The 20,068-nt window shown below is 39.4% G+C and overlaps 1 protein-coding gene across 8 annotated transcripts in view; it reads right to left on the reverse strand.

The window, feature by feature from the left end:
- Positions 1-19,656, reverse strand: part of mark3a (MAP/microtubule affinity-regulating kinase 3a) — a 178,579-nt gene extending 158,923 nt beyond the window's left edge. For 4 of the 8 annotated variants that reach the window (XM_072269960.1, XM_072269970.1, XM_072269950.1 and 1 more), the window contains exons 1-3: positions 18,996-19,630; positions 12,020-12,214; positions 5,789-5,842 (exon numbers count right to left, since the gene is read on the reverse strand). In XM_072269960.1, coding sequence (XP_072126061.1) covers positions 5,789-5,842; positions 12,020-12,214; positions 18,996-19,046 — 300 coding nt within the window. In that variant the 5' untranslated portion in view covers positions 19,047-19,630. Of the gene's footprint in view, positions 1-702; positions 4,926-5,788; positions 5,843-12,019; positions 12,215-18,995 lie in introns of those variants that run through there. The other 4 variants (XM_072270009.1, XM_072269978.1, XM_072269997.1 and 1 more) reach the window with 4 other exon arrangements.
- Positions 19,657-20,068: the final 412 nt, after the last annotated feature.

Raw genomic sequence — 20,068 nt, forward strand, 5'->3', positions numbered from 1 at the left:
CCCTTGCACTGCATTCCAAGCATCTACCACTCTGTAAATATACTTGCTTATAAATCTTCTTTAAAATTCCCCCCTCCCCCACCTTAAAGCTACACCACCTAGCATGACATTTCCTTCCTGGGGAAAATAGATTAATCAATATGTCTCTCAATTTTAAACTTTTGTTAGGGTGCACTTCAGCAACCAACACACCAGTAAATGCATTCCAACTTTGCTCAACCTCTCAGCTTGCAAAAAATTTATTTATAATTCTTTACTTCTGCCAAAATGACATGATCTGTAAAATCTATTTTTTGCTGATAACTTCCTTTGTATTAGTCATGAATTCAGATTTATTTTGTTGTAGTGGTTCATTTTCTTGGAGAACACATTCTGAAAATACTTTCAAGATGATCTGCTCAGACTGTGGCACGGTACCTATGATCAATAGTACTTGATGCTGGTGTTAAGAGAATGTCCTTGATGAGGAGACCATCCTCTTTTCCAGCACCTGTTGCTATCAGGTGTCAGCTCAAATGCATCCAAATACATTCAGCAATCAAATGTCACTAAGTTAACTGAACAGCCAATCACAGTAGAGAATCCTTAAGAATGGACATAAAAGGGAAAAACTGCAATTTTTAACCAATGTTTAAAGTATGGTGCTAATTAAAGAATGGAACAAGTTTGATTAATGTATCAAAAACATCAACATTTTTTGAACAATTTCCTTTAATTTTTAAAATTATGTTGCAGGGAAGTTTACATAACAATGTATTTTTTAAACATTTTAAATTTAGAAACTTTAATCCAGATCTTGTATAACTGACTGTGTGAACAAAGAAAGCTTCCAAACTGCAAGATTTTCAAAAAAAAAAATAATACTTGGCAATCTGATAGGTTCTAAATTTGTTGCTTGGTTCCATATGACAGCCAGTTCCAATTTATGTGAGAAAAATCTAAAAGCATAGTACCCAGTGTGTTGATTAATCATTTCCCATCAATTCTGTTGGAGAAGGCAACCAAGAGCATTTCTGGAGGAGGTCTGAATTACTTCTTGTGCACATTAGCCACATTTGAACTCAATGTAATATTTATTCCTACATCTATTCCTCTTGTACAGTATTTATAGTCAATCACATTGCTGAAAATGGCTGTACAGGTGTCCCCTGCTTTTCAAACATTCATTTTACAAAACCTCACTGTTACGAAAGACCTACATTAGTTCCCTGTTTTTGCTAACAGAAGGTGTTTTCACTGTTACGAAAAAAGGCAGCGCGTGGAAAAAGCAGCGCACGAAAAAAATCAGCGCGCGCCCCGAGCAGCCGCTCTTCCCCGGGAATCGGAACAGCATTCTCGCCGGCATTGCTTAAACATGTGCCTGTGAGCATCCGTTTGCAAGATGGTATCGGAAAAGCATAAAAGAGTTCGTAAGAGTGTTACACTTAGCGTAAAACTGGACATAATTAAGCGTTTCGATCGTGGTGAACGGAGTAAGGACAAAGTGAGTTTGGCTTGTGGAAGCTGACGAAGATGATGTTGAAGAGGTTTCGGCATCCCATGACCAAGAACTGATAGATGAAGAGCTGATGCAATTGGAAGAGGAAAGGATAACAATCGAAACCGAATGCAGTGGAGAACGGACCGAAAGTGACTGCGTGAGGTTTTCGCTGCAATGAAAAGTACGACTTTAATTTTGAAAGGGTACGTCGGTTTAGGGCATATTTGCAGGATGGTTTGAGTGCTTACAAAGAACTGTATGATAGAGAAATGTGCGAGGCTGAGCAGTCAAGCAAGCCTTTCACATCAGCCACAGCAGACGACGAACCTCGACCTTCGACATGGAGGCAGGCAGACAGACATAGAAGAAGATGACCTGCCTATCCTAATGGAAACAGACGACGATGAGATGACACCCCAGTGTCCCACCACCATTAATGGACCAAATGGATTTCTAGAAAAATTTAAGATTCACTGTAGCTTTTCATTCCTTACATAATTAATCAAAACAACTGAACTTAAAATTAAGAGGGATCTTGGGGTCAGACACTCAAAGCTGTTATGCAGGTCGACTCTGTGATTAAGAAGGCTTACGATGCATTGGCCTTCATGAATCGTGGGATTGAGTTTAAGAGCCGAGAGGTAATGTTGCAGCTAGCTAGGACCCTGGTCAGACCCCACTTAAGAGTACTGTGCTCAGTTCTGGTCGCCTCACTACAGGAAGGACATGGAAACCATAGAAAGGGTGCAGAGGAGATTTACAAGGATGTTGCCTGGGTTGGAGAGCATGCTTTATGAGAATAGGTTGAGTGAACTTGGCCTTTTCTCCTTGGAGCGACAGAGGATGAGAGGTGACCTGATAGAGGTGTACAAGATAATGAAAGGCATTGATCGTGTGGATAGTCAGAGGCCTTTTTCCCCAGGGCTGAAATGACTAGCACAAGAGGGCACAGTTTAAGGTGCTTGAAAGTAGGTATAAAGGAGATGTCAGGGGTAAGTTTGTTTGTTTGCTTGTTTTTTTTTTGGTGAGTGTGTGAAATGGGCTGCTGGTGGCAGTGGTGGAGGCAGAAACAATAGGGTCTTTTAAGAGACTCCTGGATGGGTACAAGGAGCTTAGAAAAATAGAGGGCTCTGGGTAAGCCTAGGTAGTTCTAAGGTAAGGACACGTTCAGCACAGCTTTGTGGGCCAAAGGGCCTGTATTCTGCTGTAGGTTTTCTATGTTTCTATGCTTTTTTGCCAATAATTTCAATCTATGATCTGTGATGTACATTCAACATGAAAGAAAACATCCTGTTGCTAAATGCAAAATGTTCTTATCAATATTAATCTGGTAAGCCTTTGTACCTTCCAAAACCAGATTGAAATCAAATTAAGTGTCGCTAAGATGCCTATCTACCACCTTCAAAAATGCAAATCAAGGAATTGAATATTCAAATTAAGTCAATGTCCTTTATCAATCTGTTAAAATTAGTAGAATTTTATTTATACCCCCCACCTTCTAATGCTGTTTCTCCCAAAATGTAGCATTTCCCATTAACACCATATTCGGCCGCTCCGAAATGATATCGTAATTGTAAGTAGGGGCCGTGCACAATCCTGATTTGATAGAGACAGACGTGAGAAGCACGGAGGAACATCTGGAGAAACTTCTGAAATGCCCGCTTCGCTGCCACTGCTACTGTGCAATTGAGAATCTCCGGAGGGGAAGGCCCCAAATCCTCAGTTTTGCCTGTTGCCGGGGCCGGGGTCGAAGCACTCGGCAGAGATGGCTCTCGGTGTCGGAAGCTCGAAGTTTTCGGATGGACTCAAGAGTTGGCTGTGGTCAGGTGCTTCCAGGGTGCTGCATCAGCAAGTTTGCAGCGCTGGAGGTTCATGGCAGGGAGAGTTTTTTTTTCTTCCTTCTACTGTCTGCATGAGATGATGGGTCTTTCAAGAGACATTGAAACTTTTTCTTTACCGTGCCCATGGTCTGTTCTTTATCAAATTATGGTATTGCTTTGCACTATTGTAACTGTATGTTATAATTATGTAGTTTTTGTCAGTTTTTCAGTCGGTTCGTCTTGTGTTATTGTGATATCATTCTGGAGGAACATTGTATCATTTCTTAATGCATGCATTACTAAATGACAATAAAAGAGGACTGTGTGTCCTCATAATCTAATCTAAAAATCTAATTCAGTCAGGGGTTTGCTCGTTTCACAAGTCCACCCACATCCGATCAGTAAACAAACAGCTGACATGAAATTCAGAGGTGTTATTAATAGTAAGGATGGTAAGACCACAAGATGTAGGAGCAGAATTAGGCCATTCAGCTCATTGAGTCTGCTTTGCCATTCTATCATGGTTGATTTATTATCCTCCTAAAGCCCATTCTCCTGCCTTCTCCCTGAACCCAAGACACCCTAATCAAGAATCAACTTCTGCTTTAAATATACCCAATGAATTGGCCTCTACAGCCTTCTGTGGCAATCAATTCCACAGATTCACCACCCTCATCTCTGCTCGAAAGGGACATTCTTGTATTCTGAAACTACGCCCTCTGGTAATTCTGCCATGGTTGGTCCTAAACACAACTGCAAAGAGAGCTGAGTATGGTGTTAGCAACACCATCACATAAAAACCCAGAGTTACAGAAACATCAACAAAAGGTCCAAAGAACTCATCCCCAAGAGAGGAAGGATCTTCAAAGATGGGCTACACCCAAGGATAAACTGAAAGATTGGCCCAGGGCAGAGGACTCTAGCAAGTTGCTGTTGGTAGCCTCTGCCCTAGTAAAAGTGATGAATCCTTCCCATGTCCACTCTATCTGGGCTTTGCAAAATTTAATAGGTTTCAATGAGATTCCCCCCCAGTCCTTATAAATTCTAGCAAGCACAGACTAGAGACATGAAATGCTCTTCATATATTAACCCTTTCATTCCTCATTCCTGGGATCATTCTTGCAAGCCTTCTCTGGACCCAATGACAGCACATCCTGTCTTAGATAAGGGGTTCACCATATTCCAGGCATGGACTGACCAACGCCTCGTCGTAGGTTACAAGGAGATCTTGATCAGTTAAGGAAATGCTAGGACACTAGGAAGTGTAATAGAAAAGAGGAAGGAAATAATGAGCAAAGTCAATAGAAAAATTACACAATGTTAAAGATGGTGCAGAAAAGAATTGAGAACACTATATGTACACAAATATCCTTGTAGATGGCAAAGACAGCTGAGAAGGGTATTTTAAAAAACATACAAAATCCCTGGTTTTATTAATAAACAATACAAAGTTACAATGATCTTTAATAAAACACTGTTTAGCCTCAACCACATATTAATGTTCATTTCTGGGTAGTCTTCAGGAAGTTTAGCAGGGCTTCACTCTTTCAGATATTTGCTAGATAGATTCAAGAGTTAAAGGACTTCAATTATGTGATAGACTGGAGAAGTAATGGTAGAAATGTCTAAAAGCACAAACAAATTAGAGTAAATTAGAAACTGTCTCTAGTAACAGGAAGATTTATAACCAGAGGTACTGATTTAACTTCTATTAATCATTAAATGCAATATCTAAAAGGATGATGAAATTAGATTCAATAACTTTTGAAAGAAAACTGGATAAAAATTAAATGAAAAATAACTAAAACCCTAGAGTTTTATGGTTTTTAGCCAAAGAGTGGGACCTACTGGATAGCTCCATAGTAAAGGAAACAGAATTTTAGGCTAATATTCCACTTGGTTTTATCTTAAACCTTTATAAATATTATATTGCAAGTTTGAACACCCAACTACTTAGAAGTTATACATCAAAATACTAAGCAATTACAAAAACAGATGAAAATATATAAGTCGTACAATAAAACACATTAAAGTTAAATTGCCTTTCTGAATATTGTTATTTCAGGTAAGGGCGAAGGTTTTCTGTTTTCATTAGATTTGTTTTAAGGGCACAGTCATAGTTCAATGGTTGTTTCAAATTTCTCTGCTTGTATAATGAGCTATACAGGAATGAAACAAACAAGTTCCTATATTCAACCTTCAGAAAACACATTCATTTCCCACCATGACTTTAATTGTTTTGTATCAATAGTAAGCTGCTGGAATGCAGCAATCTTGGTTTTATCGTTTTTTTCCCCAAATAAAGTATTGCAAAAAAAGTTTAATGGTTATCTTAAGTAACCATGTTTCACACTTTGAAACTCACCTAAATTCACACCCTGCACCAAATTATATTCACACTTTACACCAAATCACAATAAAATATTCAAGTACTAACAGATCTAAGGGAATTTAAACAAACGTTTCCAAAATAACTAAACTTCCCTACCTTTTGCAAACTTGTAGGATTCAGCTGTGTTTTGTCGATAATTTTTATTGCAACCTAGAAGAACCAAATTTAGAAATGAGCAACATCTCCTTTTTTAAAGTAACCGGAGTTATTTGATTAGTCTATGTAAATCAAAATGCATAAAATCTTTTTGTCGGTCTTGAAATATGTAGACTTGTTCTGATGTTCATGAACTACTTAATATCCAAATTTTAATCCAGATTAACACAAACTTATCTTTCAAATAACAATATTAACTATATCACAGCAGGAAGTAGTAGCATTACTATGCCACATTGCAATTTTAATTCAGTAAAGGGTATCAAACAAGGATGTGTAGTGATAATTGTCAATAGCACAAAATACCTAAGAGAAATAAAATTATAGTCAAGGATTTTGGTAACAATAGAATTAGTTAGTTCATGAAAAAAATGAATTAATTACAGCATTAAATTAAATGCAGATACATTTAAAGTATTGCACACAAAATAAACACCTAAAGTGGGAAACAATTCTTGAACAAAAGTATTCCTATTTACAAATTATACCAAAGTTTTGTGATATATTTAGACTACAATAATATCACTTTACAAAAAAGCTGTAACTCTGTATCAGCACTTGTGAACTAGATAGGTAACAACAGGAAACACTAGTACACTATGCCATTTAACCTTGATGTAAGGAACATTATCAATTCTGTTCCCTTTAATTCCACATCCAAGTTAAACTTAAATGCTCAATTTCTGCTTCAACCATTATCATGAAAATATATACAATTGTTTTTGTTATAAAGCTTTTATATATAAACTTGTAAATACATTTTAACCACACAATGAAAGCAGTTACTACTTTTAATTTAACACACAATGCCAGTAATAGATAATAACACCTTCCTCATACTTGCACTCTACTAATGAAAATCAAAAATTCGCACATACTGGAAATCTAAGCTGAAAATTCATAATTATGGAGGTCAAGCAGCATCTATAGAAAGAGAAATAGTTGAAGTTGAAGCCCCTCATCATAACCAGGAAAGGAAGAAAGCAAGGTAGATTTTAGTAGCTGAGGAATGTGCAGAATAAAGGGAATCTCTCTGATATGGTAATGTGGCATTTGGATTAGATTAGATGATACTTTTCGATTGCTGAATGCAAAGATGTGGGATATGCCAGTAGACCAAACAATACCAACAGAAACAAAATCTGAGCAAAATAATAGCTGGGTTATTGGCAAAAATAGCCATATGATACAGACAAAAAAAGTGATACAGACAAAAAGAACAGGTTACCAACAGTCAGAAAAGTTGCATTGAGTCCAGAAGGCTGCAACATACCTAGATGAAAAGAAATGAGGATTTGTCCCTCAAATAGGGGACTCTCATAACAAAGTAGGAGGCTGAAAACTGACAGGGCAAAGTGGCAATAGGAATGGGCCCAGAAATTCAAGTGCATGGTAACCTGTAGACTGAAAGCAGAATCTCTACAAAGTTGCATTTGATTTCTCCAACATCAAGACCACACTGTGAACACTGAATGCAGTAAGCTAGAACATAGAATAGTACAGCACATTATAGGCCCTTCAGCCCATTATGTTATGCCAATCTTTTTACCTCTTCCAAATATCAACTGAACCTTCCATTTTCCTTTCATCCATGTGCTTATCTATGAGTGTCTTAAATGTCCAAAACGTATCTATCTGTCTCTACCATCACCCCTAGCAGTATGTTCCATGCATTTACCATTCTGTAGAAAACCTACCTCTGACATCATCCCATCATACTTTCCTCCAATCACCTTAAAACTATGCCCTCTCATATTAGTCATTGCTGACCTGGAAAATAGGCACTAGCTGTTCACCAAGACCTCTTATCATCTTTTACACTTCTATCAAGGTACCTCTCATCCTCCTTCACTCCAAAGATAAAAACCCAAGCTCACAACCTATCCTAATAAAATATGTGTGCTCTAATCCAGATAGCATCCTCGTAAGTCTCCTCTACACCCTCTCTAAAGCTTCCACATCCTTCCTATAATGAGGTGACCAGAAACTGAACACAATACTCCAAGTGTGATCTAACCAAAGTTTTATAAAGCTGCAACATTACCTCGTGACTCTTGAACTCATTCACCCAACTAATGAAGGCCAAAACACCATACACTTTCTTAATCACTCTATTAACTTGTGTGGCAACTTTCAAGGATCTATGCACATGGACCCAAAGATCCTTCTGCCACCACTTGCCACTTCTCAAACCAGCTCTGCATCCTATCCCGCTGTTACCTACGACAACCTTCTACACTATCTACAAAACAAGCAACTTTCTCGTCATTTGCAAACTTATGAACCCACCTTCCACTTCCTCAAACAAGTCATTTATAAAAATGACAAAGATCAGGAGTCACAAAATAGATCCCTGAGGAACACCACTGGTCAGTGACTTAATCAGAATACTACCCAAGCCAATTCTGAATCAACGCAAACCAAGTTCCCCCGGATAGCGTGCCTCCTGACTTTCTGAATAAGCCTTCCAGTTAGAACTTGTCAAGCACCTTGCTAAAATCCATGTACACTGCTCTAACTTCAGTTTTTTTTGTCACTGCCTCAAATTCAATCAGGCTCATGAGACACAACCTGCCTCTCACAAAGCCATGCTGACCATCCCTAATCAGACTATGCTTCTTCAAACGCATAAATCTTGTCTCCGGGTTGGAAGAAAGGCAAGTGAATTACTGTTTCACCTCTATTGCTTGGTCACTTGATGTTGGAATAGGAAGAGATGAAGACTGTGCTGCTGCATCTCTTGCAATCACATGGGCAAGTACCACAAGAGGGGGAATGATAGGAGACAATGGTAAATTAAAACAGGTAGTGAAATGAATGATCCCTTCAAAATGCTGAAAGGGGACATAAGAAGAATGTGTCTGGTGGTGTAATCCTGCTGGAGCTGATAAAAACTGCAAAGGATGATTCACTGAATGCTGAGATTGCTTGGAAGATGATGAGAAACAGGGAAACTGTTCTTGCTCCATTCAGGAGAGGGGTTGAGAGCAGAATTTTGGGAAACAGGCAAGATGTAGTCTTGGGCTCCACCCACTATAGGAAGGGGAAATCATGGCTCAGTAAAAGGAAAGCATTGCAGAGATACCTGCACATATATGTTCATTGCCTAAGCAAAGGCAAGAACAAAGAAAATAAAATGATATCCTTACAGATGGCAATGTGGGAAGTATAGTCACAATAGCTATGAGAATCTGTGGCCTTGTACAGGATGTTTGATGCTAGCATATCCCAAGATAACAGAAATTCAGAAAGGGAAGAAAGTAGTTAGATGGACCACATTAAGTTAAAAGTAGATTGCACAGAATATTTTGCTGCTGAATTAAGAGGAGAGAGAACAAATTAATATTTAACCTCAGCCTTTCATACTGAATTTATGCAGTGCAAAAAAAATATATTTTAAGGTGACTTCTTCCTACACTCTGTCCGCCAGAGAAAGCAGGATCTCTCAGTGGCCACACATTTTAATTCCACGTCCCATTTCCATTCTGATATGTCTATCCACGGCCTCCTCTACTGTCAAGATGAAGCCACACTCAGGTTGGAGGAACAATACCTTATATTCTGTCTGGGTAGCCTCTAACCTGATGGCATGAACATTGACTTCTCAAACTCCGCTAATGCCCCACCTCCCCCTCGTACTCCATCTGTTATTTATTTATATACACACATTCTTTTTCTCTCTCTCTCTCTCTCCTTTTTCTCCCTCTGTCCGTCTCACTATACCCCTTGCCCATCCTCTGGGCTTTTTCCCCCCCTCCCCCTTTTCTTTCTCCCTAGGCCTCCTGTCCCATGATCCTCTCATATCCATGTCCAGCTCTTGGCTCCATCCCTCCCCCTCCTGTCTTCTCCTATCATTTCGGATCTCCCCCTCCCCCTTCCACTTTCAAATCTCTTACTAGCTCTTCTTTCAGTTAGTCCTGACGAAGGGTCTCCGCCCGAAACGTCGACTGTACCTCTTCCTAGAGATGCTGCCTGGCCTGCTGCGTCCACCAGCAACTTTTATGTGTGTTGCTCTTCAATTTCATATGTTTATTTCCAATACTTCATAATGGGAGAAGTTTTGTGTGTACCTTCTTGGAAAGTCAAGGGCCATCAGAATATATTAGTACACTAGAAGTACTCAACAAGTCAAGTGGAATGAGAGAATTATGATTTCAGGTCAAATAAAAACAGGAAAAGCTAGAAATCCACAAGCTTAAAGTTGCAGAGAAGTAGAAAGATTAAAAGAAATGTCAGTAGAAGAGTGCAGACCCAGAGAGTGAATGACATATAGTGGAGGCACGAGGTGAGAGAGTGAAAGCTTGCTAATCACAGTTGAATACTGCAGATACTAGAAACCTGAAATAAAAAAGAATGCTGGAAATACTCAGCATATCAGGCAAGTAAAGACAGAAAATAAAACAATATTGTTTCAGGCTTGTGTTTCATTAGTAATTATTTCAACAGAACGTACTGTTGCCCTTCCAAAACTGGAGAAACCAACTGCAAGTTCAAGACTCATTTGAACTTTTTTAAATTCCACACCTCGTTAACAGCCTTGCCTTTAACAGTCTACTGTCTAATAAACCTTTTCGGGCTTCAAGCCGGGTACAGGTATCGATTACAATCAACGTTTTTTTAATGACAAACTCTGCCATCTTCTTCAGGGATTATATTGTCGGTTATAATCAATATTTGTACCCAGCTTGAAGCCCAAGAAGAGTTATTATTCGTCATAAACGCTAGGAAAGCACTAGATCCTTTCAGTCTACTGTCTCTTTAAATTTGATTCAAGGTACAATACTTCATAATTGGCAGGGCTAAACCCAATCTGCCATTTCTCTACCCATTTCTGCAACTGATCTATATCCCACTATATTCTTTGCAAGTCTACTATGCTACCCACAATGCCATTAATCTTCATATCATCTGCAAACTTACTAACCCACCCATCCACATTTTCATCCAGGTCATTGTATACACATCACAAACAGCAGAGGTCCCAGTACCAATGCTTGTGGAATACCAGTAATCACAGACCTAAATCAATAACTTGTCTTTCCTTTCCAATCAGATGTTGGCCAATGAGCAGACTATTCCTAGTCACTGTATACCAACATCGACCAAGAAATTAATTTTAGACTTCAAGAAGAGGAAGTTGGAAGAACATGCACCAATCTTCTACTTAATTGGGAGTTCATATCATCAGGAGATTTGGTACATCACCAAAGACTCTACAGATGTACAGTAGAGACCACTCAGACTGCATCACCACCTGATATGGTATCTCCAATGCACAATATTACAAGGGGCTGCAGAGAGATGGAGAATCAGCCAGTTCCTTCATGGGCACAGCCCACCCCACCATCCAGCACATCTTCAAGAGGCAGTGTTGCAAGACAGCATCCATCACTAAGCACCCTCACCATCTAGGACATACCCTCTTCTCAGTACGAGTTCATTCAGCAGCCTTAAGACCCGCACTCAATGATTCAGAAACAACCTCTTTCCTTTTGTCATCAGATTTCTGAATGGTCCATGAATCTGTGAACCTCATTATTCCTTTCTTTTTGCACTATTTTGTAGTTTATAGTAATTTTATGTATTTGCATGACACAGCTGCTGAAAATCAAATTTCATACCATTTAAAACAATGGTAATAAACCTGCTTCTGAATTTCATTTATATTTCAGCTTTTCAACATCTACAATGTTATGCTTGTTGTATTTTGTACTGTATTGCAGCTTTAGCTTTATTTTCCCTCTCCCCTTTACTTATTTGCATCCCCAGTAGGCAAATAATCTAAAATAAGCTAGCTTTTATCAATCCTTTTGGTCAACACTCTCAGTAAAAGCTTTAGTCATTCAATCGCTCTTTGACTCCACCCTATCATAGACATTCTTCTCCACCCGCTCCTTTCTCTGCAAATTAAATCATATTTATTTTCTAAATTTTCCTCAATTCTGACCAACTGTCACTGAGCTGAACCATTCACCCTATTTTTCTCTCCACTGGTATTTTCCGCATCCTATGTTTTCAAGTTAAAATACAAACAGCCGCAATTTTTCTTTTGTTCTTCTACAGAAAAAGCTACATGTACCATTACATTTTTTCGTGTTGACTTGAGATCATTAAGTCATAATTCAAACATATGAACAAATGAAAGAATAAATAATTTTGCAATTAATTTACCTCTCTTCCGGTGAGGATGTGTCTAGCCAGCTTTACCTTGGCAAAGTTTCCCTTGCCTATAGTTTTCAAAAGCCTATAATTTCCTATGTGTGGCTGTTCATCAGCACAACATGTAATCGAATTACGGCATCGTGCTCCCCCAGAGCGGGCTGACCGAGAAGAAACTTCTGAACGGCCATCCATATGTGAAGTGTGCTGAAATGAAGTATACAAAGATATTAATATCTTAGCAGTTACAAATCCATTTCATGATCAAAGTGGGTATATATTTTACACACATATACATATTCCACTGTTGATATACATATATACCATGAAATCGATGCATTTTAATGCAACAAACCTCACCTCGGGTTAACATGTCTAAAGTTGAGCTTTTGTGCTCTACAGACATGGAGGAATTTAAAATACATGCAATAGGGGGCAGAAAGCAAAATCTGAAGAAACCAAGAAGTTTATGGCGATATTTAAACACTAAGTGATGGTTAAGGTTAAAAGTCTCAGTAAAAGTTTCTGAATTCCAGAGGTTCAGTCCGTAACAGCATTAAAGTATCAGAGGTTAAAACAGTACTAGAGATCCTGGAAGAACTGGAGGCTTGGAGAAAGAATGGAAGTATTAAGTTTTAGCAAGCAGTGAGGATTAAATAATACCAGACAACCGGGTGACCAGTTGGGGCACCCTTTGAGAGAAAGGTAGTGCAGTCTGATGTGATCAGAATGAACATTAAATTTCCCTGAATGCTACAGCGATCGCTTTGCTTTGGAAATTAAAGAAGAAAACTCAGTTTATTAATTCGATATGCATAATAACGCATTGAAGTCAGTTTCTTGTTGTTCATCATTCGGAGTTGACGATGCCAGCCATCGTCTCCAAGCGGAAAAAAAAGTACGTATTGAAAGCTGTCATATGAGCGATGGGACTCTGAAATTAGTTGCAAATCACCTCCTCGTTCTTTCAACACAATCTGCCATAATCTTGCTTCCGGTTCAGTGCCGTTCGGTATAATGACAGCGACTTCGTTGGCAATTTGTGCATTAAATCTTCTCTCATGTTCAAATGCTTGTCTCCGGTCAGGATCAATGACAATGGACGCCTCTGGCATGCCTTGAATTTGTTCTTTTGCAAGTCGAAGGGACGCAATGTACGGTTTTCGTTGCCGTAGGTTTTCCAATAACTCAACAATCTCACGTTGAATTCCATCATTCCGCAGCGGCCCCATTCTCAATTCTACGTTGTCTTGAGGATCCATGAAGTAAATTTGAAGGAATTGGGCTTGCTGGTTCGGGTCTGGCATTAAGTGTCCGAAGTAATGATGGATTTGGCCTTGAATAATCACAGAAGAATTCCATCCATTCCTGGTTGGAAGGACTTCTTTGGCACCAAAGGATGTCATTTGGAAGAGGCAACTGTACTGTCTGATGTTCTTCCTGAAATCGTTTGCAATAGGTTCATCATTGCTGTATAAATTGAGTTCATTGGGTAGAGCTTGCAAATTGCCTATCCTGACCTTTCCTTTCATACAGCAGAAATTTGCGGTTTCTCCAGTAAATAGGAAGGCATACTCTGGTCATCGAACCAACATCTGTAGAAACTTTACGGCATGCGAGTTGTGCATTTTGCCTTGCTCTTTTTCTGTCGAGGTATTTCATTGAAAGCGGGCATTGTCGTCTTCAGCAACTCTCGCAATAATTACTCTTTGCCGCATATTGTCCAATCAATCTTTCCTTTTCTCCTCTGTCTCTTCCTCTCCCCTCCTTCTGTGCCTGTTTTTGTCATTCTGGAGATGCGCAGCCCTTTCATCCCCCGTCTCTTCATCTCTTCTGCCATTTGTTCTTTGTCTCTGATCCTGGAGATGTGCATTTTTCAGCTCCTTTGTCTCTTCCTCTCTCGTCCTTCTATGCCAGTTGTTGTCATTCTGGAGATGCGAAGCCCTTTCATCCTTCATCTCTTCATCTCTTCTACCATTTGTTCTTTCTCTCTGATCCCACAGTCATGCAGCCCTGGCCTGATCAGATTCTTGTTCTCTCCTCCTTCTGTGACTATTGTCATTTTGGAGACGTGCATGCCTCTCCTCCTCTGTCTCTTCTTCTCTCATCTTTTTTGTCCTGACTCCTTGATCCTGGAGTCGTGTGGCCCTGGCCTCATCCAATTCTTGTTCTCTCCCTCTCCTTGCTGCTTCCTGATGACGTTTGGCGTAATCTCTTGACCATAATGTCTCCCTTCTCTTTCCACGTGGCATAATTAGGCTGACCATATTTTTTTTTTACCTTAATGCTAGATAGAAGATACGAAGCAGTAACACCAAAGCCTCCAGGATGCTGATTTATCTTGATGATGTGGTTGGCGCTCTCCTAAATGGACGTGATATAATCACCCCTGTCCTTTGACTGCAACAAAGAATTTGGTGGTTGTTTCGAAGTACTTCATTGCAATAAGATTTAATTATCTCTTATTGATAGGTCGCAGTTTGATCTGTCCCAATCCTGCACAAGCTGATGGTGATTAGCAGAATGTGACCGCTCGAAATAGAGCTGCCCTGCCCTTTTACTGCAGTTGGTGTTGCAGCTGTAAGCATCGTGAGGCGCTGCTGAGGCTGGATGTGCACATGCGTTGTGGTGTCACGTCGCGGTTTCCATGAAAGCTGGAATCGGGTGTGGAAAGCAGGGCCTGTTGACAAGCGAGCAATTTTATACGAATATAACCCTGACCTTTGCATGCACTCTGTAAGTTAGCGCATCTTAAGTCCATTCAGTCAAAAAGAGTGCCGCTTTAATGCACCGTTTGGGCTAATTTGAGGGCACAAGCAGACAAACTGACAAACAGATAAACAGAATGAGAATTTTAGTAATGTATAGATATTCACGAATAGAATAAGCCACCCAACAAACTCAAAGTGGAGACTACCAAAACAGATGAATGACTTTACTGGTTATTACTCAGATTTATTTATATAATACATGTTTTAAAAGAAGAAACTTTAAGGCCTTCAAGTATAATTTTACAATCATAAAATATATCAATTAATTGATTAAATTTATCACTAACATTTTATCATTAAAATATCTCCTGTGATCAACTACATTTGCTGCAATAGTGGCCTCATTTTAAAAGCATTTCTTTGGCTTGAGTTCCTTTGGGTGACCAGTAGATATAATTAGGTGATATATAAATGTGAAATGTGTCTTTTCAGGCAATTCTTGGGATCAAGGATGACTTATTCCCAACCAAATTTTGCACTTGCGAGGTGCCTAATGCGGTTACTTTGGGATCACAGCTGATAGCCGATGGGTTGAGTGATGCACTCCTTTAGCCATTTATTTCAGGAGGACTTCTCTGTACTCCTAATGCAAAGCTTTGACTCTCTCAATACCATCTTAAAAGCTCCTCTTCCAGTTTGAGCGAGTCATAACATATATGTATTTACATTGAAACAACACCTACAGCATAGCATAATTTCTCAAGATGTTTTATGAGGATCTACCAACTAAAACTTGTCTCCGAGTCCTGTAAGCCAACATTTGGATGAGAGTTTGGTCAAACAGCAAGTTTTTAAGAATCATTTTAATGCAGAAAAAGCAAAAGAATTCCAAAGTTTTGGTTCTCAGCATCTGGATGAATAAATGCTGATAGTGAAATGGCAAAAATCAGGAAAACAGTGGCGTGCAAAAACTTGGGCACCCCAGTCAGAATTTCTGTTACTGTGAATAGTTAAGTGAGTTAAGTAATAGTTAAGAAGATGCACTGATCTCCAAAGGTCATAAAGTTAAAGTTGAAACATTCTTTTCAACAGTTTAAGCAAGTTTAAGTATTATTTTTGTTTTGTACTATTTTAGAGTGGAAAAAAAAAAGAAAGGAGGGCCATATAAAAGTCTGGGCACCCCAAGAGATTTGAGCTCTCAGATAACTTTTACCAAGGTCTCAGACCTTAATTAGCTTGATAGGGCAATGGCATGTTCACAGTCATTGCTAGGAAAGGCCAGGTGATGCAAATTTCAAAGCTTTATAAATACCCTGGCTCCTCAAACCTTGTTGCAACAATCAGCAGCCACCTAGCACTCTGAAAATTAAAATAAATGATCCCCACAAAGCAGAAGGCTATAAGAAGATATCAAAGCGTCTTCAGGTAGCCGTTTTCTCAGTTCGTAATGTAATTAAGAAATGGCAGTTAACAGGAACAGTGGAGGTCAAGCTGAGGCCTGGAAGACCAAGAAAAGTTTGGCAAAAGACCTTCAGGAAGATTTAGCAGACTCTGGAGTGGTGGTGCATTGTTCTACAGTGCAGCAACACCTGCACAAATATGACATTCACGGAAGAGTCATCAGAAGAAAACCTTTCCTGTGTCCCCATCACAAAATTCAGCATCAGAAGTTTGCAAAGGAACATCTAAACAAGCCTGATGCATTTTGGAAACAAGTCCTGTGGACTGATAAATTTAAAATTGAATTTTTTTGGCCGCAATGAGCAAAGGTATGTTTGGAGAAAAAAGGGTGCAGAGTCTCATGAAAAGAACCCTTCTCCAACTGTTAAGCACGGGGGTGGATCGATCATGCTTTGGGCTTGTGTTGCAGCCAGTGGCATGGGGAACATTTCACTGGTAGAGGAAAGAATGAATTCAATTAAATACCAGCAAATTCTAGAAGCAAATATCACACCATCTGTAAAAAAGCTGAAGATGAAAAGAGGATAGCTTTTACAACAGGATAATGATCCTAAACACACCTCAAAATCCATAATGGACTACCTCAAGAGGCACAAGCTGAAGGTTTTTCCATGGCCCTCACAGTCCCCCGACCTATACATCATCGAAAATCTGTGGATAGACCTCAAAAGAGAAGCTCATGTAAGATAGTCCAAGAATCTCACAGAACTAGAGGGCTTTTGCAAGGAAGAATGGGCGAAAATCCCCCAAACAAGAATTGAAAGACTCTTAGCTGGCTACAGAAAGCGTTTACAAACTGTGATACTTGCAGGGTGCCCAAACTTTTGCTTCGGGCCCTTTTCTTTTTTTTGTTATTTTGAAACTATAAAAGATGGAAATAAAAAAGTAATCTTGCTTAAAATATTACAGAAATGTGTCATCTTTACCTTAATGCCTTTTGGAAATCAGGTCATCTTTTACTCACTTAGCTATTCATAGTAAAAGAAATTTTGACCGGGGTGCCCAAACTTTTGCATTCCACTGTATCTAAGAAACTGGGACTAGAAAAATCAAGACTTCTCAAAGAAAGTGGGCAAATGGGCAACACTAAGTGCTTTGAAGCCAAAATCTACAGATATTTCTCAAAATAAAGTGGCTCAATAGAATACAAGAACAATATAGTTTTTACAAAATGTGCATTTCTCACATTACATGAGCAGTTAATATTAATTTATCAACTATATCTTTTAAACTACAACAGTAAATGTCTTTCAAATTGCCACCAGAAATAGACATGTATTCTTCGTTCAGGAACCTGTCTCCCAGAGGTTGTGGATTTTATTGAACTTCTTGAAAGTATTCATCTCAAAGTAATTGTATTAACTCAGTAGGTAATCACATTGCCATTTGTGGGAACAGATTGTGAAAATGAGGTGCCACAAAAGAAAGTAATTCTTTAAAAATAATTTGCTGTCAAGAACCAATCTATCCCATCAGTGAAAGAATCTGTGGTACCCAAATTGGTCTCATTAGCCACTTTGGAGTCCATAAACCTGGGTTAGAAGCAAGTTGTCATCAATCCTGAGAAACTGTCTAAAAAGATACATATTATGTATTTTATAATCACTTACTACATCCTTAATATTTTATCAACCTGAAAGTTTGGAAGAACAAAAACTTTAATTGGTCTGTTTTCTTTCTAAACAATTCGAGCAGGCCACTGCAAACATTAATTCTTTTCATATGTTGGATAATTAATCAAATCAACAAATTTCACATAACATATACAGTGATAATAAAATCAGATTCTAATTTTGCTCCCGATTATACTTCTTGAAATAATTAGCCAACTAGTTCCAACCTTGAAAATGGGGTATCACTAACATATTCAAAATCTGAAACCATAACAGAAAACGCTGGAAATACTAAAACTAAGGAGCATCTGTGGAGAGGGGAACAAAACTGATGTTTCGAGTCGATTACCTTTCACAACAAAATATCCTTGTCCTGAAACTTGATCTCTGCAATCCCTCTATAGTTTTTGTCCAATCTACTGAATTTTACCATTGTTTTATATTTTTATTTCAGATTTCCAGAATCTCTATGAAGAAACTCACTTTACTGAGCCCCATATTGGAACATTTAAACTATCATTATACATATTCAGGATATCCAAATAATGGTTTTGCTTTCTACAACTTTCAGCCAAATCCACAAACACTTGAAAGCAAATTAGCAATAACAATAAAGCAGTTGAATTAAGTTATCATTAATTCTGAGTGTCTTGACCATTATTAGTACCTGTTTATGTACTGTACGTAGAACGTATGTCATATCAGAAAGATGAATTCCCGCTGCAAAATTTTCTTTGAAAATACTGTTTCCTGACAAACGTTCATTTTTAAATGGATTATTCTGAAATCACATCATTTTTTTGAGGCGATGTCTTAATAACCTGATTTCAATTCATACTTTACAACATGGATTCTATAAAGCGGAACTTGGTGAACACTCGATGAACTAAACAACTAATTATCAAATCCAACGCCTGTGTGACATGCATTGACACCTGCTAACTCCCCAAAACCTGACACAAAGGTGGAGGAAATAGGGGTGTGGAGATGAGGACTAGTTAAATAAACATACAAACACCACGTTGAATGCATTTTTAAAACCCCAACTTGAAGCTTGAATTCCAGTTTACGAGCATGTTATTTATATTATTTCCAAGGCATACTTGGCCAAGGCCAGGTAGGGCATTTACACTCATGTTCACAGGTTCTACAATATTCCTGTTCCACTTTGCAGCGTCTTTGACTCTATCAAAAATTACTTACATGTTCTGTTTCGCGTTCATTCACTGTAGGTAATGGCGTTCGAGTAGACATTTTGTTTTTCTTCTAGTTGCAATTTAGCACCGAAGTAATTGTAGAAGACTCGATTCAACACAGCATGAGTAGCGAAATGTTCACAGCCAGTGGGCTTTCACTTAAGCCGGCACCACTGATTGTATTTTATACCGTGTGACATCCAGCAGCCTTTAACAAGTACACACCTGGTGAAGTCAAACACCCTTTAGAACCGTCCACATTTTTACATCTAAATAATGTGCCAGGAGATTAAGAAATGTTCTAGTGCAATTATTTTTCAAAGGCTGCCGATTGTTGAGGTCTATGTCCAGAGCCTGCTACACCAAGGTAAACCCGCTGTCTTGTCAGCCTCAATAACAAGGCCCGGCTTCAGTGGGGCGAACGCTCAGCGGCCAGCGCACAGTTTCCCGGCTCCGGACACGAAAGACGTGACGATCCAAACTCGGCTTCTCGCTCGCCAAACATGGAGGCCGCGGGGAGAGAACGATGCCGGAGCGGGGCCAGAGATGCACGGGCTGTCGGGTGGGTGGGGGGGGGGAGGGGAGGGGGAGAGAGAGAGAGAGGGTCTCGTGAAAATGGCTGCCCCGCTCTCCCAGACTGATCGCCAAGCCCAGGGCAGCGGCAGGAAGCGCGTCACCCGCCGCCTTCCCACCCATTGGTGGGAGCGGAAGCGGCGGCTGGAGATTTAATAGTACTGAGAGAAGCAGGTGAGAGGGTGGTTCAGTGTGACAGGGAGCTTCACAGTACACCGTCAGCCAAAGTAACGAGTCCAGCCACATAATGGATCTGACTACCCTAGACCTTTGGACCACCAGTGGGCGAAGTTACAAATGCACCGGCTTGCCAAGGAAAGGGATCTCGTCGTTACAACTTGTCAACATTAGACGTTGAATTAAACTGGTTATCGATTCAGTGCGTGTTCCGAACATACGATAGACCCAATTACAGGGAAATACGGGTATTTGTTTAAAGGCGTAGAACTCTATCATGCTATAACCAATCACGTTATCGCTCTGCCCTCAGCTTGATCTGCGTATTTA

This window comes from Mobula birostris, chromosome 1 (genome assembly GCF_030028105.1).
Source record: "Mobula birostris isolate sMobBir1 chromosome 1, sMobBir1.hap1, whole genome shotgun sequence".
In the NCBI taxonomy this organism is placed as follows: Eukaryota; Metazoa; Chordata; class Chondrichthyes; order Myliobatiformes; family Myliobatidae; genus Mobula; species Mobula birostris.